Source organism: Acanthochromis polyacanthus, chromosome 6 (genome assembly GCF_021347895.1).
Source record: "Acanthochromis polyacanthus isolate Apoly-LR-REF ecotype Palm Island chromosome 6, KAUST_Apoly_ChrSc, whole genome shotgun sequence".
Lineage (NCBI taxonomy): Eukaryota > Metazoa > Chordata > Actinopteri > Pomacentridae > Acanthochromis > Acanthochromis polyacanthus.
The window spans coordinates 14904251-14932182 of record NC_067118.1 but is presented as its reverse complement, the minus strand read 5'-3'; the positions used below and the strand labels follow the sequence as shown (position 1 = coordinate 14932182).

The following is a 27932-nucleotide window of genomic DNA, read 5'->3' as shown; positions in this document are numbered from 1 at the left end:
ATAATCAAATACAAATCTCTCGAGAGGCTATACAGAACCTTGAACAAGTTTACTATATAATAAAAGCAGTCGGTATCCTTATAGTGTTGGTGTGAAAATTGCAGTGTGTATTGACTGAACGAATTGTTGTTTGTAAAGAGCATATTTTTTAAGTAACAATTTGTCCAATCAATCATCAGTCATATATCGATAGTCATATAGGTAATGCTTTGAGTTCAGGGAAACAGAACTACAAATAAAGACAGATGTATGCTATTTTATTTGCTGTGTTTGACAAACAGAGGTTTTGGTTGCTTTTTTTTTTTTTTTTACAGATAAGTATGTAGTAGTTTTTGCAAAAGTTGGAGATGCTATAAAACTGCTGAGCAAACGGATAAGCTGTTGATTTTCACAAACCTGCATCAGTTTTTGACCCAAATGTGAGTTTTGAAAGACCTCCTTTGGCAATAGTTCTTTTTTTTTTTTTACCTTGTTAATATGGTGATATGGTAGTTTCATATGTTAGAGGACACATCATGAGAAAAAAACTGAAAAAAGCAGTCAGTGCCATGGCTGAGCACTTCAACTTTGAAGCTGCTTTGTATTGATAACAGTCTAAAAAAACACAGATTAAGACGTCTAGGGTTTCATAGGTGACAGACCGAAGGAAACAATCCTTTCAACTTGCAGGGCTGGCTTTATGTATCATAATTTTTCTTCAGAATCAGTTTCTGGTCTGAACATGTAATTACCCCAAAACTACAGCTTGCTTCTGATTCAAGAATTTTCACAGTTGTTGAACAGAGTCATAGGTTAGCTGGCGTGTTTAAACTTCAGTAGGGTGAGTAGAGAGAGAGGTCGTGACTTGATCTGTATATTTTAAAGGAAGCAACAGTGTAGGCATCTAAACCATTTCAAGGCAGGAAGGGATCATTGTCATAAATAAATGAACAAATAAATACATTATAAATACATAACTTTGACACACATAGATGTGTTTTTAGTGGTTAAATTAATGACTATATTGGATGTCTGCAAGTATAACTTGGAGCCAATAGCTTTGCTAACCTATAAAACAAAGCTGCACAGAGTGCAATAAAATGAATGTAACTTGATCCTCATAGTTTGCCTATATTTAGTAAGGACTAATCAACTGAGATATAACGTAAATAAATTGGCTGTGAAAGCATCGGCGGGCTTTTTTTTTTTTTTAACTTAGGTCACAGTCAGGCTAGCTGCTTTCCCACATTTTCAATTTTTAAATGAAATCAGGCTGCCGCATCTTTACTCCATTTCTGGACTTAACCCACATGCAAATTAGTCTATTTTTCAAAATATTGAACTAGTCCTTAAAAATGTTCTGAGAATCTTTCTAAAAGACTTTCTGATATTCTGATCTTGATCCATTTAAGATAAATGTATGCATCATGTTAGTCATATTTGAGAAAGAGAACAGCACTACATGCCTGAGTTAATGAACTTTCTCCACATCGCCTTATTTTCTCTATCTACAGCAAATTCAATTTCCATGCCTTCAGGATACTATATCACCAGATGACAAGAAACAAGATGCAACAACAAAGCTTTTAGAAGTCATCACAGAAACATGACAAGGGTGTGACTTCCGTCTAAAAGCAGGTGATTCACTGAGGCTTACCTGGCATCATGCTGTTGAAGGCAATGGTGCGCTGGCCGATGAAGTCCTGGCCGATAGGGTCATGATCCCACACAAGGAAACGCACCAGGGCCAGCTCTGGCATGTAGACTGTGAACACCAGAGTCTCCTCCCACATTGGGTTGAACCCTACAGAGCATCCAAAGAGAGGTGGCACAAGAGGTGGAGGAGGGGAGGTGGGCGAGGAGCAGAGTGCAAAGAGAGAACAAAAAGATAGGAAAGAAATATTAACTGAGAATGCATAAGAGTGTGACAAGTAAAAAAGTTAGGCAGATAAATAGAGAGGACCTAAAGAGCAACACAGACAGAGGATGAAGAGAGTGGATGGCCAGGGAAAGTCAGATACTGAGCTCAGCATTCATCAATTATTCAGTGTTTGTGTGTGCGAGTGCAAGAGAGACAGTGGACTGTAAGGTGCTGTCGATGCACATCTCCTCAAGCTGAGCTCATCATTTATAGATCAGAACCCATACAGGAAGGTAAAAAACACACACACACACACACACATACATACAGGTAGAGAGTTATATTCAACCAATGAATTGTTTGTGTCATGACATACATATGTCAGAGGCAAACCACTACAATTCACAGCTCTTCTCATGCAAACAAGTGGACATCATGTGTAACTCAGTTCATAGAAAAGTATTAAGAACCATGAGTTTCCACAGCAAAATGGGCATTTTTGCCAAGATCTTATATTGATGATGGGAGAGTTGGACCGCTGCCCAAAGTCTTCTCCAGCACATCATGCTCCCTGAACCACTCATTCACAATGCGAGCCCAATGAATCCTGACATCATCATCTTGGAATATGTCCATGCCAGCAGGGAAGGAAAACTTCATTGATGGAAAGACCTGGTCATTCAGTATATTCAGTAGATTCAGCTGACCTCATTCTTTGGGAATATAACGTTGCTGAAACTGTCCAGCCCCAGATCATAACCTTAACCCTTACAGGCTTGTTGGCACTAGGCATGATGAGTACATCACTTCATCCACCTCTCTTCTTATCCTGAGGCATGATCACTTTGAAACAGGGTAAATCTGTACTCATTCGATCATATGACCTTCTTCCATTGCTTCAGAGTCCAATCTTTATGTTCCATAGCAAACTGAAGCCTTTTCTCCTGATTAGTCTTGCTGAACTGTGATTTTCTTAAGGCTGCACAGCTGTTTAGACCCGATCCCTGGAGTTTCCTTCCTATTGAGCAAGTGGAAATGCTCTTACTTTCTCTACTAAACATTGTCGTGAGTACAACTGTGATTTCTTATATTATTTCACCAAATGTTTAAGTGGTCTCTGATCACGATCATCCAAGAGTTTGTTCCAATCACATTTGTTCTTCAAAGATGATGGTTCACTGCTATCTTTCAGATTACATAATACATTGGACGGTTCTTAACTCAATTGTAATACTTTGAGAAATCTCCTTAGTTGTTTTCTTTGCTTGATGCAGGCCAAAAATGTAACCCTTGGGTCATTCCATATCATTTCAACCAGTGGTCCCTCAGATTTTGCTAAGTTTTTACATACATTTGGTACATTATATATGATGAGAAAATCCAAAATTTGAATGCTTTATTGTCATTAGTTTCAAAGTTATGGCTATTTGAAGTAGGTAGGGGGTACCCTATTATTGCAGCCAAAATTAAGAATTGAAATTTTTGACAATTTTCAGACTTGCATAACTTCTGAACAACAAAAGATAGAGAGCTGAAATTTTCAGAATCATTTCACAGTGACCTATAGTTCTCAGAAATGTGAAAATATTTACTTTATATTTATAATTGCATGTTACAGAGAATGACAGTTGCGATTTTATCCATCACAAACGTCTAAACTGCTACATTTGGCCACCCATTACACAAAAACTAATCATCATATCCATTAGAAATTTTATGTGGCATAATTTGGCTATCTAAGGATTGGATATGTATAAAATGAAAGTGCTATGGTATGTAATGCATGAAATATGAACAGCTAAAAATCAAAAATATCTGTCCGACCTTCAGATTCAAAGGTCAATATCAGCATGTGGGATAGGTGGTATCAAAAAATAAAAGACATCATGTGAAATCACAGGAATTTCCCTAAATTTGATTTTGATTTTGAATCCGAAGGTCGGACAGATATTTTTGGTCTCTATCTTTTGTTGTTCAGAAGTTATGCAAGACTAAAAATGGTCAAAAATTTCAAGTCTTAATTTTGGCTGCAATAATAGGGTACCCCCTACCTACTTCAAATGGTCATAACTTTGAAACTAATGACAATAAAGCATTCAAATTTTGGATTTTCCCATCATATATAATGTACTAAATGTATGTAAAAACTTAGCAAAATCTGAGAGGGTCAGGTGGGAAGTTTTCTTAAAATTGGTTGATTTCATACAGAATGACCCCCTTCTGAAACAGATAAACATCCTTCCCATGACCACAGGATAGGTCTTCTGACATGGATGTTTAAAAAATGAGAAGCTACTTACTGCATCAGCTAGGGTTAAATAAATTCTTCCCAGCTGGAACATATTCATCACCGCAGTAATTATCCAATAGCAGGTTCTTACCTATTTGCTTAGGTAGGTGCGGCTGAGGAAGACAGTTTCATGTCACAGATCATCATACTTTACAGGTAGTTATACTGCATGAGCAAAGTCTCTCCCTGGCAAAGATTTCAAAGCAGACTGGGGTTTCAAGATGTGCTGTTCAAGCTCTTTTGAAGAAGTACAAAGAAACTGGCAACCTGTGGTCAACCAAGGAAACTCAGTGCAGCAGATGAAAAACATGTCAAGTTTATTTCTCTTCAAAATCAGAAGATGTCCAGCAGTGCCATCAGCTCAGAACTGGCAGAAGTAAGTGAGACCCAGGTACACCCATACGATGTCCGGAGCAATCTGGCCAGAAGTGGTCTTGATGGAAGAATTGCAGCCTAAAAGTCATACCTTCAACATGTTAACAAGGCTAAGCGACTCAATTATGTCCCGAAACATAGGAACCGGGGTGCAGAAAAATGAGAGCAGGTGCTCTGGACAGATGACTCAAAATTTAAAACATCTGGCTGTAGCAGACAGCAGTTTGTTTGGTGAAGGGCTGGGGAATGGTACAATAATGAGTGTCAGCAGGCAACAGTGAAGCATGGTGGAGGCTCTTTGAGAGTCTGGGACTGCACTTCTGCAAATGGAGTTGGGGATTTAGTCAAGATTGATGGTTTCCTCAATGCTGAGAAATAAAAACTTGTCCATCGTGGAATACCATCAGGGAGCCATCTGACCAGTCCCAAATGTATTCTGCAGCAGGACAACAATCCTAAACATGCATGTCATTCAGAATTATCTTCAGCGTAAAGTTAAACAAGAAGTCTGGGATGTGATGGTAAGGAAACATCATCTAGTCTGTCTGGAATTTGATGAAGAGACAGAAGGATTTGAGGAAGCCTACTTTCACAGAAGATCTCTGGCTATTCCCTGAAGATGTTTGGAACAACCGAGCAGTTGAGTACCTTCAAAAACTGTGTGCAAGTGTGCCTGGAAGAATTGCGGCTGTTTTGACAGCAAAAGGTAGACAAACCAAATGTGGATTTGATTTAGATTTCTCTCTTTTCATTGACTGCATTTTGCTGATGCAACTGATGAAAAAAAATCATTCACAAGCATTCTCAATGTACAGCATTTTTTCCACATTTGCACAGTACTGTACATACATACATACATACATGTTAGTTCCTAAATTTACCCAAGAACAAATTATATATTGTATAATACAGAAAAAATGCAATTGTTGAGAAGTACTACAGTTTTAAGTTATTTGGGGGAGGAAGCCCAAGAGAAACAACCCTGCTTATATCAGACTCATCTGGAAATATCAGGCATCACAAACAGTTTACTCTTTTTTTGATTAGCGTAAAACACTTTCGCCCACTAGAAAAAAATATTTGAATCCACCTTTACTCAACTGAAACATAGTGTTCTGGTGTTCTAACTATCTCAGGCTTCATTAATTATCATTTTGAAATTGGTAAGTTTTTGAAGATAGATGAACTTCTTTATCAGCTCACCATTATCATCCACCACTCTGGTCTGCTCCTTGCAACAGTCCACTGGGAGGCCAATGATCTCCACCTCCACGAAGGGATCAATGATCTGACAGATAAAGGGGACACAGAAGTACGGTATTGCTTCATATCAACAATGGTAGCAGCCGCTGATTTAGCTTGCCACCACAGAGGTCTGGTAAACTCACTTCTTTCTAATTTCACACAAACAAATGTTTTACTTTTGTAATGTGTAGTCTATGGCTCCCACTGACACTAACTTCAGGGACACCACAGGACATTTTTAAAATAACTTTTTCTTTAAAAAGATCTCCTTTATATTCCATGCTTTTTCCTGCTTGCTCAAATTTACCTCTCCTCTGTCTCCCAGCATAGAGTCTTTAGGCTTGGGCAGCTGTTGTCCACTGATGATCTTTAATACCAGCTGTTTCCTCATCTGACCAGGCAGCGGGTCTTCCATGTTGGGGTTAAAGGCACCTGCAATGGGTAGACAGAAAGCACAGTATGCATTTATAATCTTTCACTAAATGTAAATTACTAAGATAACTCACAGTCATTGGAATCACATCTGCAAGGCCAAAGGTCTTTTAGAAGTGACTCTTTTGTGCAGCAATAATTGGTACTGAACATTTCTAGTAACTGTTGATCCATTCTGCCCATCAGCATGGAGGAATTTTAACTCATTGCTCTGTACAGATGAGCTTAAACACTGAGAGGTCACCTGAATAGCTTATATGAGCTCCTTTCACAACATTTGTATTGGATTATTCAATAAACCTGATTTTGCAAAATTGGAACTTTATTCATCTTTAGATATTATTTCATAGTACAACTTTTGTGCTTCGTGTTGTCTGGCTGCATGAATCACTTTCTCTTAACATTCAGTTTACAGGCAGATGTCCTGACATTATCCTTCAGCTGCAATAATTCAGAATTCAGTGTTGCAGCACAGATGAAAACACATCCTGGCCTAGATGTAAGAAAAGAGGCCCAAGATACAACCATCACCATTTTTCATGGATGGGATAAGGGTTTTATGCAAAATGCATTTTTTGTTTCAATTTTGTTGTAGTTTAAACCCACAAAGCCTTTTCTATTAGTCTTATAGTTTGTCTACATACTCTTTAGTAAACTACAGATTGAAAGTAATCTTCCTTGAAGTCCTGCAGGCAAACCATTGCAAACCATATCTCCTGATGATGGAGTCATGAACATTAACATAAGTCATTAGAAAGGCCTTTAGTTGTTTAGAAGTTAACCTGGATTCTTTTGTAACCCAGCAGACTATTTCACATCTCACTCTTCAGGCAATTTTTTTCAGTTATTCACTCCTGAGGAGGATAACAGTGATCTTGAATGAAACTATGAACTGAATGTACCTGGAGATAATGTTGCAATATTATTCTCACGATACATTTTTCCTGAAAAAAAAATGACCAAATGTAATATTTCTCTCATTTGTTTAATTGTGTTCTCTCGATATAAATTTAGAACTTCTGTAAAAATCTAACTTTTTTTTAAATCATATGTGTGCAAAAATAATTGTAAAATTCAATTTCAAAGTGTTCAATAACTTTTAGGCACCACCATAAAACAATGTAAATGGTTCTATTTTTATGCAAACCTTCACACATGCAGGCAGGCTTGACGATGTAGCCACAGTTGCCGTTGCTGTAGAATTTGGCTCTGTTGAGCTGCAGGACGCGGCCCTCAGACTGGTAGTTGAGTGCAACTGAAATCAAAACATTTCACTTTATTACTATGAGCAGGCTGGATGTACAGCCAGTGCGAGAAGATCAAACAGTGACAGCTCCACTGAAAGCAGCAGACTGGCAGAACTCTTGACAAACTGGAAAAGGCCCTGATCAGTTAACATTCTGAATGTCTCGTCATTTTATATAGAGCACTCATGATACACACAATAGGTTAGGATAGACTCTTACCAAGTTGACACCCGGCGTTCCAGAAGGGCTGAGGGTTGAAGTTAGAGGAGTCCACGCGGTAAGATGAAGGGTAGATGCGGGAGAGCTGTCGCTGATTAAAGTGAATGAAGGATGTAGCTTTCTGTTGCATCACCTGATGGGCTTTAGTCTCACTCAGTGATGACACCTGCCAGCTGCAGTTGGCTGCCACAGAAAACACAAAAATATCTTTGTTTTTTATATCAGGCTCATGTACTTCGATTCAGTATTTTAAGTTGGGTTCAGCATAATTAAAATCATCTAACTTTATACTAGTAATGAACTGTTTGCAGGGATCAGTACACATGTAAAAGAATCTGACTGAGATTTTAATTCTGACATAACGATTTTGGAAACTTGAACAAAAACTATCTAAAGGAATTAAAGGCAGTCTACACATTCAAATCAAAGGATCACTCTCAGTTAAATGTTAGCAACCTAGATTCTGCACCACTGCTAATATGTAGCAGCGCTCAATTGTTTGAGTCAGTAAAACTAACTGCTATATAGAGTGAACAGAACTGCTCACCTTGTGCCTCAATATCATAGAGACCTACGGACCGTGTGTATTTGACCAGATCAGACAGAGCCCTGGACAGCTTCATGGTCTTCTTCTTTCTGTAAGGTCAGCAATGGCCAAAGGTTACAAAGTGCCAACATTTGCTTCAAAATCAGGTCACATTTACTTGTCAAACACATTTCAGGACAAGAGCTGATCAAAGTGCTTTATAGAGATGTTTTCTAAGTCTGACTGACTACCATATAAAGATCAGTGTATACACTGATATATCTGCAGCAGCGCGTCACATTATTAAAGCTGACCACCGCATCTCTCTCTCTCTGTCTCTCTCTCTGTCTCTCTCTCTGTCTCTCTCTCTGTCTCTCTCTCTGTCTCTCTCTGGTCTGAAATGTGGTTTGGCTAATACAAAGGGATAAGACTTTATTTTTTTTAAAAATGCATTTTACAAAGTTAGGTTAGGTAGACACTATATCTGTGTGACAGCGCTTACAAAAAATTGCATGTCAGATTTTTAGCCAAGCTTTAAGTTAAGATTACTGTCATTTTTGTTTGGTTGAAATTTAAATCTGAAATGTAGATGTGAGCATCTGTTCATCACAATCTTATGACAACATGGATAATACAAATTATGTGCATCAAAACTCTATGTTAACATTGGATAGATAGGAGAAGACAACACATTTGTGTCTGTATAAATTCCTGTACTAAACTGGTGTGTCTGTGTGTGGAGCGTACTTGCTGTGGTGCAGTGGGGCACGGGAGGCGCTGCTTGTGCTCTCTTGGTCTGTATCTATGTCTTCAAAGCTTGATGTCTTCTTCAGCTTGGATGTCTTTTTCTGCAGAACGAGTTAAAAAGTTAGGGATGTAATAGAATAGTTTAAAAAGTTTTCTTCATGTGGAGCATACCTCAAGAGATGACTAGTGGCTGTAAAACAGGATTCTAGAAAAGGCTGAGCATTCTGTACACTTTTGAACAAGTATATCTTCTCAATAAGTACACACTTAAGTTGGAGACATACACACGTGGACAAAATTGTTGGTACCCCTCAGTTAAAGAAGGAAAAACCCACAATTCTCACTGAAATCACTTGAAACTCACAAAAGTAACAATAAATAAAAATTTATTGAAAATTAAATAATCAAAATCAGCCATCACTTTTGAATTGTTGATTAACATAATTATTTAAAAAAACAAACTAATGAAATAGGGCTGGACAAAAATGATGGTACCCATAACTTAATATTTTGTTGCACAACCTTTTGAGGCAATCACTGCAATTAAACGATTTCTGTATTTGTCAATGAGCGTTCTGCAGCTGTCAACAGGTATTTTGGCCCACTCCTCGTGAGCAAACAGCTCCAGTTGTCTCAGGTTTGATGGGTGTCTTCTCCAAATGGCATGTTTCAGCTCCTTCCACATATGTTCAATGGGATTCAGATCTGGGCTCATAGAAGGCCACTTTAGAATAGTCCAACGCTTTTCTCTCAGCCATTCTTGGGTGTTTTTGGCTGTGTGTTTTGGATCGTTGTCCTGTTGGAAGACCCATGACCTGCGACTGAGACCAAGCTTTCTGACACTGGGCAGCACATTTCTCTCCAGAATGCCTTGATAGTCTTCAGATTTCATCGTACCTTGCACACTTTCAAGACACCCTGTGCCAGATGCAGCAAAGCAGCCCCAAAACATTACTGAGCCTCCTCCATGTTTCACCGTAGGGACAGTGTTCTTTTCTTCGTATGCTTGGTTTTTGAGTCTACGAACATAGAGTTGATGTGCCTTACCAAAAAGCTCCAGTTTGGTCTCATCTGTCCAAAGGACATTCTCCCAGAAGCTTTGTGGCTTGTCAACATGCATTTTTGCAAATTCCAGTCTCGCTTTTTTATGAGTTTTTTTCAGCAGTGGTGTCCTCCTTGGTCGTCTCCCATGAAGTCCACTTTGGCTCAAACAACGACGAATGGTGCGATCTGACACTGATGTAACTTGGCCTTGGAGTTCACCTTTAATTTCTTTGGAGGTTGCTCTGGGCTCTTTGGATACAATTCCAACGATCCGTCTCTTCAATTTGTCATCAATTTTCCTCTTGCGGCCACGTCCAGGGAGGTTGGCTACTATCCCGTGGGTCTTGAACTTCTGAATAATATGAGCCACTGTTGTCACAGGAACTTCAAGCTGTTTAGAGATGGTCTTATAGCCTTTACCTTTAAGATGTTTGTCTATAATTTTTTTTCGGATGTCCTGGGACAATTCTCTCCTTCGCTTTCTGTTGTCCATGTTCAGTGTGGTACACACCTTTTCACCAAACAGCAGGGTGACTACTTGTCTCCCTTTAAATAGGCAGACTGACTGATTATGAGTTTGGAAACACCTGTGATGTCAATTAAATGACACACCTGAGTTAATCATGTCACTCTGGTCAAATAGTTTTCAATCTTTTATAGAGGTACCATCATTTTTGTCCAGGCCTGTTTCATTAGTTTGTTTTTTTAAATAATTATGTTAATCAACAATTCAAAAGTGATGGCTGTTTTTGATTATTTAATTTTCAATAAATTTTTATTTATTGTTACTTTTGTGAGTTTCAAGTGATTTCAGTGAGAATTGTGGGTTTTTCCTTCTTTAACTGAGGGGTACCAACAATTTTGTCCACGTGTGTACATATTATGCTCATTAAAATCAAGGCAGCACTTTACTGTTGGCAATGCCAATCGATCTATTATGTTTTAAAAATTATCCAATTAATTTTTGGACATTATATTAGTGATGACTTAAATAATTAAGAGACTGCCCAGCACTCTATGGATTATCATGTAAATTACTCAGCATATTTAGAAAGCCAAGTGACAGCAGCCAACAGCTGTCTCGAACTGTTCTGATCCTTAATTAATAAGCAAGGCTTTCTGTCAATTGTCTCACATATGTCAAGATCACATTTGTGCAAAACTAGTCACTTACAGTACAAGCAGAATGTTTGATCACTTTTATTGTATGTGTGTTATGGCATTTTTCAGGATGAATATCAATACCAGTTATTAATAATCAAGGAGACTGATAACCAATAGTTGGAAGAACTGCTATTTTCAGTAACATTCATCTAACACAAAGCTTTGTTGACATATCTTGGTTTATTTATTGCTTTACATATTTCTAAATAAATGAGAAATTTCAGCCTTTACTTTGTTGATAGGTTGTTGCTCTTGATGTCTAACCAGTCAGCGAGTGCTGTGGGGGGCATATTGCTTGAAACATAGAGGTGACTACAGGCATAAAGAGCCGACTGCATCAGAGACAGGAAGCGCTTCTTAAAATTATCTTATTTTAGCAGAAATCTGCAAAATGCTGAATATTGGATTGGATATTTGACCAAAACAAAGATTGGTTGATCCTTAGTTAATGTGCCTTTATGGTGGTTTACTGAAAAACATCCTTCATTTCTTTGCAAGGGTTTTATAATGAATTGTACATTATTCTTAAACCAGCAGAACCCTTATATAGCATCAAGAGTTTATCTGCCCTTGTTCTTTCACTAGCAGAGGGGCTTCTATTTGTTTGTCTCCGCCAAGGTCTCAACCAGTTTTATTCGAAGAAATCTAGTATGTGCAGCGCGTTTGTCATGTCTACGGTCTCAAAGGTCAACTAAAACTGTAACAATTAGTCGATGATGTTATTCTTGCAGACAGAGCCTCTTACCTTATTTCAAGAAATCTTACCAAGCCATGTTTCACTTATTTCAAGGTAAAAGTTCATTGAAATAAGCTGTTTTTTCTTGTTTTGAGGGGGGCATTGTTTCCAGTGATAAAATTGTCTTATTTCTTTGCATTGCGGAGGCTTTAACCACCTGGGCATATTGCATGCAATGGTAAGGCCACGTTCAAGAAATCTGATCTAATTTGTCAGTGCTATACACTTTTATTCATTTGTCAATGTTCCCATCACAGAAATTGGAGTCTTGAGTAGACACATAACTTACGGGAGATTAGTAAAGAAAGGGGGGAAAAAAAAAAAAAAAAAGCCAACCTTGCGTTTAGAGAAGCTTCCCATGAAAGAGCGGCCAGTGCGCTTGTTGCTACTGGGGTTAGCCTCATCTGCTGTGTCAGTCCCATCCTCACTTTTACCCTGACAGCATAGATGTGTGGAAAGGAGAAAAAGTACAGATGAGTTCTTCCAAAGTCAATCTCCATGAGTTTATGTCAATGCTACATTTCTATCACTGACTGCTATGAATTGTTTATGTTAGAATTTAAACTCATTCTCACAGGAACACATCACCATTTTTCTTCACATTACCAAACAAGAAATTTGACAATAGCCCTCAAAAATATGACATTATCAAGGACATTTTAGGAGGCACTGAGACAGCCACAAAAACAGATGCATAAAGAAGCTCAAAGATTTTAATTGCATGTCAAAGATTCTATTTCAGGTTGAAAGAGTTATTTCCATGCAAATGAAAATGATTAAAGAGTAGACAAGGAGAGTGGATTTGATTCAGATTTCACTGACAAAAATGAAAAGAATGAATGTGAGTTATGACAAATTGCATCAGTCAGATGACAGGCCAACTCAGTGAGGAAAAACAAAAAAACTAGACACCCTTCAGTTTGCATTTTTCACAGGGGATTACATGATTTTATCCAAATAATGAATTTTCTGTACATTTAGTTAGAGGATGGAGTAGCTACCATCACTTGTCAAAGTTAAAAGGGTCAAGAGTGATTTTTCCCTTTCTTATTGCACTAAACCAGCAAAGCAATAAACATAAAAAATACATTCTGAAATGATGTCCTTTCCTTACACATTTGTCTGCAATTGACTGAAACTGTATTTCCTTTAGCTAAGATTAAAAATGCCACTCCAGTCTAAATGCAGCTTAGTTGAAGCTGAACTAAACATTTTTGGCCTACTAACCATACGTACCAAACCGTAAGCTAGTAACACCACATTTCATCATTCATTCATCATCCCTCAATTTTGTCTCCCTTTTGTGCACTCTGTGTGTACTGCTGTGGTATTTTACTATCAATGTGCAGAACTGAAGGGGAAGAATAAGCTAGTGTGATACAGCTGCTGCCTACAGTGTGTAGAATCAAATTGAGGTAAGATATTGGCCTAGTAGGACTCCCAGTCTGCATTTTACCTTGCTATCTGTTTTGTCTGTGGGCTTCACAGCAGGAGGGAGAGCTGCGATGGTGAAGCTGTCTGGGTCTTCTCTGTCTCGGATCTTGGATTCCTTCATTAGATTGTCCAACTTTTTCTTGGCTATGTTCTCCACCTGCTTCCTGTTGGCCGATGTCTGGAGGAGGAAAGAGCAGGTACACATAGAATGAGATGACAGTGGATGACCATTAATCATACAGCAGGAGAAGGTAACTTTGGACAGGTCATATGTTGGCAGAGTTATTGTTCATTTTCCAGGATGGAAACATGGCACGATGGACATTACTCTTCAAAATTGAAGATAATTTATTTTGGTAAGCAACTGGATCATATAAAATTATCTTATAATGCTAACATAAGGTTATAAATTTGAATAGTTAGAAGTCAGTTACAGTCGTGCAAAAAAAGTTTCCATACACTTGTAAAACCCATTAATAATATGGCGATTTTAAGTTGACAATGATTCTTGTAACTCTTACTTTTTTAGGATGAAATCATTGAAATGCATGCATTTTTGACACACAAAAAATAAAACATGCATTTTGGTTCTTTCTTAGATTTATTATAGGTCGTTGGAAAATATGTCAAAATCTACTGGGTCAAAAATTCCATGACTCTTGTCAGAATGGGTAAAGCTACACTAAATGTGTTGGTTTTCTTATACAGGTTTGTATTTTCATCACAGTCCACAGATTCTTGATGACTTTAGGAAGGCTAGTTTATAATCTCAATTCTAGCATGATGTACCCATTCCATGTGTGTTTAGGGTATGTTTGCACTGATGATTTTGGGATCTGTGGCTGGTTTGAAATGGCTTCATGTGACTTTTCTGACTTGTTCAAGTTGATGATTTGGTTTTTCAGATCTTTGCTGAGCTCCTCAGACCTGCCCACTGTAGTGTTTTTAGCCGAGTCTAATGAGCGTATAAATGGGCTCTGTTTAACTTGGCTCAGAGAAGTCAGTGGCTGTAGTCAATCGTAATCGCTCATGACAAATTAAGAGGTCATGATAGTCAGAAAATGTAAATTACACAGCTGTATACATAATCAAACTGATGACTCAAGTTGCTGTTTGTATATACTGGACACAAAAATCTTGTCATGTTTCCAATAGATCTATAATCTTTGCAAGAACCAAATCCCATGCTTGTTTTCTGTAACATGCATGTGTCTCAAAGATTCCATCATAGGAAATTCCAATTTATGGGAATCATTGTGAATCCAAAACTGCCATGACACACATGGTCTTTACAGGTAAACCTTTGTTCATGTTTGTATGTGAAACAGCAAGTCATGAGCGATGAGGAAGGAAGGCAGCTCCTAACTACCGTACATTTTTCTTGATGTCTGATTTCTGACTTTTTTTTGATAGGCGTTTTTTTTCTATTCCTGCAGATACAGTACTTTATGCTTCGTACTTGATGACAATTTTGATAGTCTTGCAGTCATTTAAGTCAGATTTTAGTTACTGAACTTTAAAAATTTGCATCTTTCTTGCATCTGTAAGTATTTGTCAATTGAAAGGTTAGGTTTACATTGAAAAAATATCTGATTTGTAGATGTCACCCCCGTGACAGAATGTGATGCACACTGTTTTCTTTATGTTTTTCTGTTTCAGGATTAATTGTGAAAAATAAGTAATGGAATAATTAATAATTAAATAAACTGTTAGTTGAAGACATAAAATACTAATATCTTAATTTAGAGTTGCACAAATAAATTCTCACTTTGATTTGTCCCAACATTAGTAAAAGCTCACAATGTTTGCACTCAGTCATAGGGGAAATAAGTTTGATAGAACAGTAAAACATCAAAGTACTACATTCTGCAGTGTCATTTAGGCTGTACTTCAAGGGACTAATGTACTTTAGGCTACTTGCTATTCTGTACAATACATCTGTTAAAAGTTGAGCATTTTCATCTGAGGTACAACATTAAAAAACAGAATGGACAAGTCTGTTTTACTTTAAACAGATAAAGTAGTGAGAACACATGAATAAGCAAGCAAAAGAACAGGCGTAACAAAAAACAACTTTTTGCAAGGGTGCATGGCAGGACATAAGTTTTTATAATGTGGGCGAACTGAACCTTGAAGTTGACCATCTTTCTCTGATTTCATCTCTGGAGGAACACTTCGATAATTATACCGTACACTAGTCTTACCAGACTGAGAAAAAAAACAAAAAAAAAAACAACAACACATAATACTGAAGCTGACATTTCACATAAGCAGCCAAGACGCAGGGGGAAAACAAAACGCGTCCCAGTTGGTTAATTTCCACAAGTGAGAACATGATGGGCAATGATACTACAACATGTTACATGTTAGATTTACTGTTCTAAGTTATTTAAAAATTATGTTTTATTGACATCTGAGGTTTGAAAGAAATATATACACCTTCTGCAGGAAACATACATAAAAGTAAATTGTTTTTGAAATGCGCCGTCATTTTGTAATTCATTAACTTCAATATAAATAAAAAGCAATTCACAGTAAACAGTAAAGGAACATGTGCAACAGATATAACCACCCAATCACTCAGCAGTTATTCTGACTTTACTGATAAGATGGCAGGTAAGATCTCCACTTTACAAGTCTTCATGTAGACTGTTTCAGCACTAATTGTACACAGTGAATAGCGCACCATCACTTCTGTCAGCTGAATCCCTCTGCAGCTCCTCTACAGCTATACATGAGTTTTGCTTCATCTTACTTTAAAGCAGTTTCATATAAATGTTTTTCTCTTTATATAGTCATCCCTGCTTTGTATGCATCAGTTAGCTTCATTTCAGATGCTCAATGAGCTGCGTTGAGAAGCCCATAGCTGTTGAGTGTTACAAGATGTGAAGACTCAGAGGATGGATCAGCTTTGGAACTGTCATCAGGCAAGAAATGACCTACGTTACATTCCTAAAGAATTCATTAAATTTTAAACCTTTACAAGGAAAAGGCTAGGTTTTGGTGGAAGGACTACTGCTATTACTAAATGTGTCATCTGTCATGAAGATATGTGAAAGGCGGTATAGATAAAGGGGAATAAATAAAAGGACATACTTATTGAGAGATGACTGCACAATGATCCACTTTGAATTATATGCACATGCTCAGTTCAGCCACATGGTGGCACAGTCTGTCCATAGTAATCAGCCCACAGGGTCTACACTTTTATTAATGAAGAAGGTGGTCCAGTTTGTTTTGTGCATCTAAACTGGTGAATTACAACATTTTTGCCAAGTTAATCAATGTTACACAGGAAAATACAGAAAATCTAACTTGAGCTAAATTAGATGCCATATTTCAAACAGATTGTACACAATGGGCTGCACTTTTCAATTTTTTTTTCCTTTTGGTTCTTTCAGAGGCTTCTATTAATGTCTTTGTCAAGTATTAAACACTTCTGATGTGTTATGTAATCAATTTGATGACAGTTGGACAACAATATCTAAAGATGACTTGACTGGTGCATTTGTTCACTAGGCTGAAAAAACAATAATAAGTAATATAAAAATGCAACTTCTGTCCTAGCGAGGTCGGTCATTATCTGTTGACCAGTGGCCACAATGGTACGTCCTAAAATTTTTTCTGTCATAATGAGCATCAGCAACTGTAGGAAAGCATAATTCAGAAGCAAACCTCTTATCAGTCTTCAACATCGCTCTTTACAGTTTTTTTTTAAACTGGTAATTGATACAAAACAAGGCATTAATTTTCATCAATCATCAATCTGTAGTGTAAAATCCATGCAATTATTTCCAGATATTCTCTGTTCATGATGTGCAAGTTTATTTCCAAATAAAGAATCCTTACAAAGGACATTTGATTGAGTCTTTTTGGGCCTATCCTTTTAAATTTTCAAAGCATGATGGAAAAAGAATGGCACATGATGATGAGATTTTTGAGGTGATTGAAGATGAGCTTTATATACAGTACCTTCCACTTTGAAAGAAGCAAGCAACAGTTGAACAGAGGAAGAAAGACACACAGGAAGAGAGAAGAGCAGGGAATGAGAAAACAAATAACCACATAGAAAGAAAGAGACAATAGCAAACAGCAGAGATAGAAGAGCCAAGAGAGGATAATCATTTACAACAGGAAATATATGCACAATTTGCTTTCATCTGCTGCACACATGGACACAACACCTGCCACAAATTAGAAGACAGAAGGAATAGAGGCCAAACAAGGTACATACATCTCCATTCATCAGCTTGCAGTCGTCTTCCATCTCATCAGCACTGTCCTCGTCTGAAACGTCTCCCTCCTCTGCATTCTCATCAATGTTAGGGGGGAGTTTCTTCCCCTGTCATAGAGAAAAAAAATGAGCCATTGGAGAACAGCTGCAACTTGTAGTGGAGGCTGACTAAAAAAATTATGTTAGGTGGGCGCAATTTCAGTGCCATAGGAGTTGAAGACACTGGCTATGCACAGTAATTAAATCATTCCCAGTTTAAGTTTGGCCATCCACCGCCCTCTCAAGCACCTCTGCACTGTGCTATATATGATTAGGGCAAAATGTATACCACACAAGATGCAAGGCGTGAAGTTTTTCTACCAAATACCAATGGACATTACTCGATAGTGTCATAACGCACAGCCAACATTTACACCAGAACAGAAGAAGATCAATTACACACGTGGACAAAATTGTTGGTACCCCTCAGTTAAAGAAGGAAAAACACACAATTCTCACTGAAATCACTTGAAACTCACAAAAGTAACAATAAATAAAAATTTATTGAAAATTAAATAATCAAAAACAGCCATTACTTTTGAATTGTTGATTAACATAATTATTTAAAAAAAACAAACTAATGAAACAGGCCTGGACAAAAATGATGGTACCTCTATAAAAGATTGAAAACTATTTGACCAGAGTGACATGATTAACTCAGGTGTGTCATTTAATTGACATCACAGGTGTTTCCAAACTCATAATCAGTCAGTCTGCCTATTTAAAGGGAGACAAGTAGTCACCCTGCTGTTTGGTGAAAAGGTGTGTACCGCACTGAACATGGACAACAGAAAGCGAAGGAGAGAATTGTCACAGGACATCCGAAAAAAAATGATAGACAAACATCTTAAAGGTAAAGGCTATAAGACCATCTCTAAACAGCTTGAAGTTCCTGTGACAACAGTGGCGCATATTATTCAGAAGTTCAAGACCCACGGGACAGTAGCCAACCTCCATGGACGTGGCCGCAAGAGGAAAATTGATGACAAATTGAAGAGACGGATCGTTCGAATTGTATCCAAAGAGCCCAGAGCAACCTCCAAAGAAATTAAAGGTGAACTCCAAGGCCAAGGTACATCAGTGTCAGATCGCACCATTCGTCGTTGTTTGAGCCAAAGTGGACTTCATGGGAGACGACCGTGGAGGACACCACTGCTGAAAAAAACTCATAAAAAAGCGAGACTGGAATTTGCAAAAATGCATGTTGACAAGCCACAAAGCTTCTGGGAGAATGTCCTTTGGACAGATGAGACCAAACTGGAGCTTTTTGGTAAGGCACATCAACTCTATGTTCATAGACTCAAAAACCAAGCATACGAAGAAAAGAACACTGTCCCTACGGTGAAACATGGAGGAGGCTCAGTAATGTTTTGGGGCTGCTTTGCTGCATCTGGCACAGGGTGTCTTGAAAGTGTGCAAGGTACGATGAAATCTGAAGACTATCAAGGCATTCTGGAGAGAAATGTGCTGCCTAGTGTCAGAAAGCTTGGTCTCAGTCGCAGGTCATGGGTCTTCCAACAGGACAACGATCCAAAACACACAGCCAAAAACACCCAAGAATGGCTGAGAGAAAAGCGTTGGACTATTCTAAAGTGGCCTTCTATGAGCCCAGATCTGAATCCCATTGAACATATGTGGAAGGAGCTGAAACATGCCATTTGGAGAAGACACCCATCAAACTTGAGACAACTGGAGCTGTTTGCTCATGAGGAGTGGGCCAAAATACCTGTTGACAGCTGCAGAACGCTCATTGACAAATACAGAAATCGTTTAATTGCAGTGATTGCCTCAAAAGGTTGTGCAACAAAATATTAAGTTATGGGTACTATCATTTTTGTCCAGCCCTATTTCATTAGTTTGTTTTTTTAAATAATTATGTTAATCAACAATTCAAAAGTGATGGCTGATTTTGATTATTTAATTTTCAATAAATTTTTATTTATTGTTACTTTTGTGAGTTTCAAGTGATTTCAGTGAGAATTGTGGGTTTTTCCTTCTTTAACTGAGGGGTACCAACAATTTTGTCCACGTGTGTATTTACCAAGGATAAACTGCAATATAGATAAAGCCAGGAAAAGCGTCGGAGTCTAAAAAAACAAAACAATAAAAACTAATAAAATTACTCACGGTTCTGTTCAGATATACGTTCATTTCACTAAAACCAGAAAGGTTTACACCCAGAGAGCTTTTATGTGGGGCACAAATGTCCACCAGTCTGAAGCCCTCATTTCTAGCCTTGTGTATGTTCTTTGTTGCGAGACAATCAGTTGGTTTTATGGTAATCTTTAGAGCTAGGCTGTGTCACTTTTGAAATGCTGCACAGCTTTTTCCTTAAAATGCTAAGTTGGCTTAAAAACCTATAAATTCAAAACACTCATATCTCTAAGAGTGATCACCTTTCTTGTCTATTTGACTTTTGATAAATGGGCTGTCTGTTCCTATAGAACTACCTTATGATTGGTTAAGTCTTCCTTTTGTTTCTGTAACGTGAATGGTTGTTGTATCCTGCTGACAGTATAATGATGAACCTCTCTGACTCACTCACAATAAATCCTCACAGACTTGACTGACGTCATAGCTGTAGAGCACGAATGTGTGTGAGGTCATGAAGGAATAATGTATAAAAAGAAGGATAAGGGCACACTATTGTGGCAGCACATTTTGTGTAGAAAAAATAGCTTAAAAAATGTGAATTTAGACTTATCCTTTATTTGCCTTTAGATTCACAGCTCAGCTGATCAATCCGTTTATAATATTTCAGGGTTTCTACATTTCAGCAAACTACCAAAAGCCAAAAAACCTATGAACACCTGCAAATCTTATGCAAATGTTTAGCTCAATATGCAAACGCAAACTCTCCAAACACAAATGCAACAAACACAAGCAGATAAGCACATACAGATAAGTGTCTGTAGCAGCATTCTGCGGATGATACTCTGATTCCCACCTCAGCGAGGCTGCACTGCATGAGTGAGGCAGGGCAGCGGGCACGCTAATGTGCTGTGATCAGTGTTCCTTACAGTGCTTACATACTGGCACCATCACTAACACTGTGCTGAGTGGACACACACATAATAGTACTGGCATTACAGCTGGCTGAGCAGTCCTTCACGTACCAGGTGCTGGCATAGTGCCTTCTCTGTAGTGAAAGCATCTGCTATCAAAAAGCCTCATTAACCTCAATTCTGTTAGCTCCCCTGGCAACAGTAGGCTGCTGCTCCCCTGTGTTTGCTGGTTAAAGCCATGTGTGAAAATAAGTTTATTTAACACTTTACATGACAAAGTCTGTAACAGTGCCGACCTGGACCAAGAGTTTGCAATGACCGTTTTTTATTATTTTCTTTTTCAAAACAAAACAAGAGGGTGTCGGTGATGCAGCAGCCTGTTACAGCAGCTTTTCAGGCCTGTGTTTTTTCAGTTTAGTGTGTTTCTTTTTTAAGTCAAACATTTTTACAACTGTTGGCAATTTAAGTGCTTTTATTTTACTTATTTGATTATCTTGTTTCTACCGTTACTCAGTGGAGTTCTCCGTGCGGAACAATGGAGCAAGCCGGCTATTGTTTACTCCCGACAGGAGCTTCTTGATCTCACTGAGCTCTCCAAAACTGTAAGGATGAGACATGATATTCCAGAGGAATTACTACAGAGGTACAGGAAAGCAAGCTGGAGTTACAAGGAACCCGAGGAAAGGACAGAGAGTTTGGAGACAGGCTTGTAGACTGGCTCTTCAGTCTTTTATTATGGGAAAAATGGAAGAACTTGAGACACTTGTCAGGAGTCAAAGAGTCTACCAGAAAAGCAACCTCATGTTTTACATGGAAACATGGCTGAAAGACTGCATTACCGAAAATAACACCAGAATGAGTGACTTTCGGACTAAGAGGAGAGGTGGAGGACTTGCTCTGCTTGTGAATGACAGATGTTGTAACCCTGTACATGCTACCGTCAAAGAACAGATCTGTTGCAGGGACACTGAACTGTTTGCAGTTAGTCTGAGACCATACCATCTGCTAAGGCAGTTCACTGTGATCGTCGCCATCGTTGTTTACATTCCTCCTACTGCACACGCTGAAACTGTTTGTGATGTAATTAACGCAACTATCGCGAGACTACAAGCCAAACACTCAGACTCGCTCATTCTACTGTCCGGTGATTCCAACAACGCCTCTCTCTCCAACACACTGAACTTCTTCAAACAGTTTGCGGACTGCCTGACAAGAGAAGAAAAGACTCTTGATCTTTTGTATGCTAATGTGGAAAATGCGTACAAAGCCACTGCACCGCAGCCTCTTAGTGGATCAGGCCGGACTGGAGTCAGCACTGGTATCCTTGGTCATGGACTATCTGACCTGCAGACCACAGTACGTTTGACTACAGAACTATGTGTCCAAAAAAATCCTCTGCAGTACAGGGGCCGCACAAGGAACTGTTTTGTCCCCTTTCCTCTTTACATTATGTACATCTGACTTCTGGTATAACAACTGCTATCTTCAGAAATATTCCAATGAGTTGTTGACTGTATCAAAGGAGGACAAGAGGAGGAATACAGGGACATGATCAGGGACTTTACTGACTTGTGCAACCTCAACCATCTTATACTGAACACCTTAAAAAACCGAGGAAATGGTGAATGACTTCAGGAGGAAGAAGTTCACACCGGAACCAGTTACCATTCTTGGAATGGATGTGGAGATTGTCTCCAGCAATAGGTACCTGGGAGTGCAGCTGGAAGACAAGCTGGACTGGTCCAGACACATGGAGGTGGAGGCAGTGTACAAGGAGGGCAAAAGCAGACTTCACTTCTTGTGAAGATTAAGGTCTTGTAATATCAGCAGGCCTCTTCTACGTATATTTTACCAGACTGTGGTGGCAAGTGCTTTATTCCTCTACTGATGTGTGTTGGGGGGGCTCGCTCAAGGGACAGAAACCGGCTGAATAAGCTGATTAAGAAGGCAAGCTCCACAATTGGTGTTGAGCTGGAATTAGCACAATAGGTGGTTGGGGTGATAATATTCAGGAAACTGAACTCGATTAGAAACGATGCTTCTCACCCACTACACAATCTGGAGGTGTTTCGGCAGAGCACCTTTAGCCACAGACTCATGCCCCCTCAGTGCCAGTCTGAGCGTAGCAGGAAGTCCTTTGCACCAGCTGCAATCATGCTTTTGAATTCATATTCATATTTTAATTTGTTAGTTATATGCTGTGCGGTATCATATATCTAACTTACATAGATATATGACTATTAATCAGAATATTACTAGACTAATGTTGGTGTTCTGTCAAGTTTGTGGGTTGCCTGTGCGTCAAATGCTGCTGTTACAAATAACTTCCTAGTATGGAACAATAAAGTATATATTCTATTCAACATTTAGTGGCAAATGAAGGAAAATGTTATGCCGTGCGGTTTATAACAATTACAACTACACAGAGACTGACTTAAGTTGCATATTTCGGTTGTAGTAGTGGGACATCACAGTCAAGTGTGTGACACTTTAAAGTAATGACAGTGCAATTACATGCAGATGGACCAAAACCTTACAATCAACATAAAGCAATTAACTCCCATTAGCCTGGTACAACGGTGCATGTCAAAGTCTGTGACACATGAAACGATAAGTCAACCTCATAGTTAGCATGTGGAAGAAACGTGCAGGTGTGAAGACCTGACTTTCTTACTAAAGAGCCAAATTAGCATAGCTAGATGACTGTGTCAGAGCATATCTAAAATAACAAGTTTTGCAAGGTGCAACTAGCCAGCAGTGTTGAGTACCAACCCATAGCAGCTTGAAGAAAAATAAGCCCTAAAACACTGACAGGGTGTTGGGAATGTGTCAGAACAAGTGTGATCTGCACTCAAACATGCAATTCACAATTCTGTGACAGTTAATGGCTACTGGTCAGATCTGTCAATTCAAGACCAGCTGAAGTTTTCCCTTTCTGAAACCCTATGGCATACCTACCAAGCTTCTGTAATGGCTCGTGTCCTATGTACATTTTTATAAATATCGTTATTAGCAAATTTTAAAAAAATCCACTGCACTCATTCTATGTTATCCATAGGGTAAAGCGCTATATTATTTGCACCTGAGGAAATATATTAGCCTTTTCATTACCTCATAGTTGCCGTTAGCTGTAAAATTAAGCTTATGAGATAATTGTCCCAAACCTACAGCCATCAGCACCTTTAACAAATTATTTGTGTCAAGCCGAACTGCCAGATATTGTTGCTCGATAATAACAAAAAATTATTCAGCCTGCAGTTGCTGTTAATACACCCAAACACCTTCATAAACAACTTAAGATTTTAATTTCAACTGTCAAGTTTTGTTTTTCCACTCCTCTTTCACATCATATTCCAACTCTTTCTAATCTCAGTACTTCAATCAGCCTGTTATCTCCTGCCTTTGAAGTCGCTCTGTGAGGTAGAAACCCTAGAAAATAAAACAGTGAGCTGAGATAATTGCTTGAGGACGGATTCCTTGTGCCAAGGAGAATCACTTACTTTTTAAACATCTAAATGTAGTTTGGAGTGCTTTATAGTACAATCAGTCTGGTGTTACCTTCACAAGGATTTTGCCCCTGAGAGCTTCTGGTGATGGCAGACGTCCGGACTCATCGGCTTTGATGCTGGACACGTCCAATTTGTCCCCCAGAATCTCAATCAGGTACTGAGCCATCTTCTTTTGCTGCGGAACACTGCAATGGTTCTCTATGGACAGGATGACTGGGAAGCTGACAATCACACACAATAAGTTAAAGTTATAAATCTGTATCACTGACTCTTTACAAGAGTTTTTTGACTCAACAGACAAACGCACTCTGTAGAGTACAAGCATGACAAAATTTTTCAGTCCACACTATCAGTAGATTCATTCAAACACTGCTGCATATTTGCCTGCCTGAACTGAACATTAGCAGCATTTACATTCAGATAGTAAGACAATAAAAGAAGTGAATCAATAGTCTTTGTGGCAAGTAACAACTGATCTTTATGTACTGTATAATATACTTCAGATTGTAGTGGACATGTTTTTTAAAAAATATTTTCTATAGTTACACAAGTTTTACGAGCCCAAAACTGTTTTTTAAGCTTTTACCCTAGTAGATGTGTCGGTATTGTTCAGGAAACCACATTTTCGTGTGACATGGTTCTGGCCTACATGTCCTCCACAGTAGGGCTGTCCAAGAAATTGGTCATGTGAAGCTTTGCTTGTAAAATTGCTCCTCCATGAATGCTCTTATTTGTAGATGACGTAAATTTAACAAATAATAGCATTTGGATAAACATACAATTTTAATCAAGATGACACATAAAGCCTTAGCAGCAGCATGTTTTTAAAAAGTATTTCCATCCATAAGCCAAAAAAATGAGCTTCATTGAAGGATAGACTACTCATTCACAGCATACTGACAGTGACAATCTCCCAGCTTGAGTCAGACAGAAGCTTTCATCCCCACTCTGTCAATGATAACCCTCTGTAGAGCCAGTTTTTATTCAGTGCACTAGAAAATCTGATTGGTCTTTGATGTTGAATACAGCCTTTCACCCTGCTGCTTTTTAGCCAATTATCTGTGGAATGTGGAATCCACAATTTTTTTTTTTCAAAAACACACAGTGAGGGTGAACATATACACAAAGCGAGTGCGTCTCCCTCATTTTATCTGGGGAGACTCAATCTAAAAATAGTGATTTTCTCTGCATGCATGTCAATAGGATTATCACCTCCTGATGCAGATTTTGTAAAGAAGGAGAATATCTGTGCATATGATTTTGTTTCTCCGTGTGTAATCTGTTGTCTCTATGTCTGCACAAGTGTTATGATGATTTTATGTTGGATTACAAGGATACATACAGATGGGTGATAATTAAAGAAAACAAATGGTTCAAGAAACATAGCAAGGCCAGATAACAGAGCACTAGGACTTGCTGAGTGGTTTAATAAGGATGAAAAAAAGTATGAATCATGTGCCATGACCTTCACAGTGACCAAATTTCAACCCAGCTGATTGCTATCAATGATTTTGGACCTATTTGTGAGAAATTAATCACACATATTGACTCAAAAACTGCAGTTGAACAGTTGTCTGAATTACAGGAGGAACTACAGCCTAGCCCTGCCCACTAAGCAACAGAGATTTAAAAATCACCCAACGACAAGAGAGGACAGTTGAGAAATGCACAATTTTAAGCAAATGTCCTATGACGCAATTCAAGAGATAGTAAGGCCATAGCCAATCATGTGTTATTTAACACCTGGCAGGGCTGTACGCTTAGCTTTTTCACTAGGAGCACAGGTGCTCCTAAATGAAAAAATTTAGGAGCACAGAAAAACATTTAGGAGCACTATGAATTTTCACTATGAATCGCACAATTTCATTATTAATATTCACACAACAAGCCAAGCAGTAGGCTCAGTTATTTAACACAGGGAACATCCCTGTCCCACATATTTTTGTATTCAAGTCATCCTGGCATGCTTGGCTGAGTTCATCCAGCGGTCCACTGCAGGACTTGGATCAAAGTCCTCAAGACATGGCCCCTCCAAGCTGATCCTCATGAGGTCTTCGGTGGTGGTCAAATAAATGGATGCAGTTCTAACAGTGACATTGCACAAACAAAGCTTCTCCCACAAAATAGATTATCATCCCTCACCAGTGTCACATACATCAGCTTCATTGGTCCTCAGGACTTTGTGAACTAATAAACCAATGTATTTTTTACAGATGGACATCTATACTACATCCATCACAAGGAAACACCTGTGTGTGTGTGTGTGTGTGTGTGTGTGTGTGTGTGTGTGTGTGTGTGTGTGTGTGTGTGTGTGTGTGTGTGTGTGTGTGTGTGTGTGTGTTAAATAGTTTGCAAAGAATTATGTTTGATTTTGTTCTCATAAAAGGCAGTGTACATATGTATGTGTATTTTGTAATTAGTTTGTAAAGAATTATTGATTTTGTTCTCACCAAAGAAAACAAAACTTTCACCAATATGGCTTCCTTTCATTTGGAGTGTGATTGGTCTACTGACTTCTTTCTTTTGTCATATTTTCCATTATCGCTCAGATGGCATTATGTTACATTTTTCCAATTTCCAAGCAAAAAACTTGGTGGAAGCCACCATGTACACAAGACCTTATACAACAGCAGCAGAGGAGCAGGTGTTGTAGCTGAGAAAGTTTGGAGGTTGTCACTTCTTGGATCCCCAAAATAATACGGGAGTCAGATTTTGTTAAGTGGCCCAATAAATTCTGACTCCAGATTTTATTTTATATCATACAATCTCCACAGTTAACTCAACCTGCATATTTCTGTTAAAGTCCTAGTTTTGAAATAGTCTCTGTTCTTAATGTGCCATACTGTGATCATTTAGCCCCTTATTTTATTATTCTGTTCTTACAGACTGTAATTTACTAGTTTTTTAAAAAAATCAAACAAAAAAACTTGTTGTGATCTGGTGTTTTAGCTGTTGTAGCAAATAATTTCCCAGGTGTGGGACAAATAAAGAATTTCAATTCTATTATATATTGTTAACTGGCCCAATAAAAATAACAACAATAAGAAATGACTTTATACTTAAGAACTATACTTTATACATAAATACCAGACATATTTTGATGCCATATCTTGCATTCTTAGGGGAGGCTGATTATAGGTGCAGAAAGCATAGATTGTGTTAACTGATGACAATTTTAGTTCAGTTATTACTTTATGGTATTTAAACTTTTTTACATGCTTAATTTAGTGTCATTTGCATTATTATAATTTAGACAGACACAGTATTTGGTTATTTCAAATTAATGTGTTCATAAAAGCTAAAGACAGAAATAGGAGCCTGTCGCTTTAAGAAAGTGCGCCGGTCTGTGTGATGCTCGGTACTGTGTGGGGGAGACGGCCTGAGAGTCGAGAGGTGCTCACGGTTTTTCTGACCATGTCGTGTTGTAGCGTGCCGATGTGGAAAAAAAAGTTGTTGAAGAAGAAGGTGTAGGCTATGACTTTTAGTTTGATCCACTTTGTATGGATTTATTTTAGGAGCAAATGCGAATGACAGGGTTGACATCTGTACTCGCACCCGTGCTCCCTTTTTATTTTTTCTACTCGCACCGATCTATTTTTAGGCGCATATGCGAGTGAAACGCTCGCACTGTACAGCCCTGCCTGGGGTAGTTGCTCACTGCCCTGCTCCACAAGATGAATGGGAGCTAGCTTCTCACACAGACACAGGATGGGTATGTCAATACCGGGCTTTGCAAAAGTTCTGTTACACTCGGTTTCATGATCTTTAGAGACGTTTACATGCTGGAGTGAAAAATTCCATTAAATAAACTGAAAGTTGTACCTTATAGGCAGGTGTCCTTAATAC

At 38.4% G+C, this 27932-nt stretch overlaps 1 protein-coding gene across 1 annotated transcript in view; it reads right to left on the bottom strand.

Moving 5' to 3' along the window:
• Window positions 1-27932, bottom strand: part of plch2a (phospholipase C, eta 2a) — a 204280-nt gene that overhangs the window by 14225 nt on the left and 162123 nt on the right. The window contains exons 9-19 of the mRNA XM_051949439.1: window positions 24136-24307; window positions 17534-17641; window positions 13322-13477; window positions 12202-12300; window positions 8922-9022; window positions 8196-8284; window positions 7649-7831; window positions 7330-7437; window positions 6058-6182; window positions 5709-5793; window positions 1637-1783 (exon numbers count right to left, since the gene is read on the bottom strand). Of these exons, the coding sequence (XP_051805399.1) occupies window positions 1637-1783; window positions 5709-5793; window positions 6058-6182; window positions 7330-7437; window positions 7649-7831; window positions 8196-8284; window positions 8922-9022; window positions 12202-12300; window positions 13322-13477; window positions 17534-17641; window positions 24136-24307 (1373 nt within the window). The remainder of the gene's footprint in view (window positions 1-1636; window positions 1784-5708; window positions 5794-6057; window positions 6183-7329; window positions 7438-7648; window positions 7832-8195; window positions 8285-8921; window positions 9023-12201; window positions 12301-13321; window positions 13478-17533; window positions 17642-24135; window positions 24308-27932) is intronic.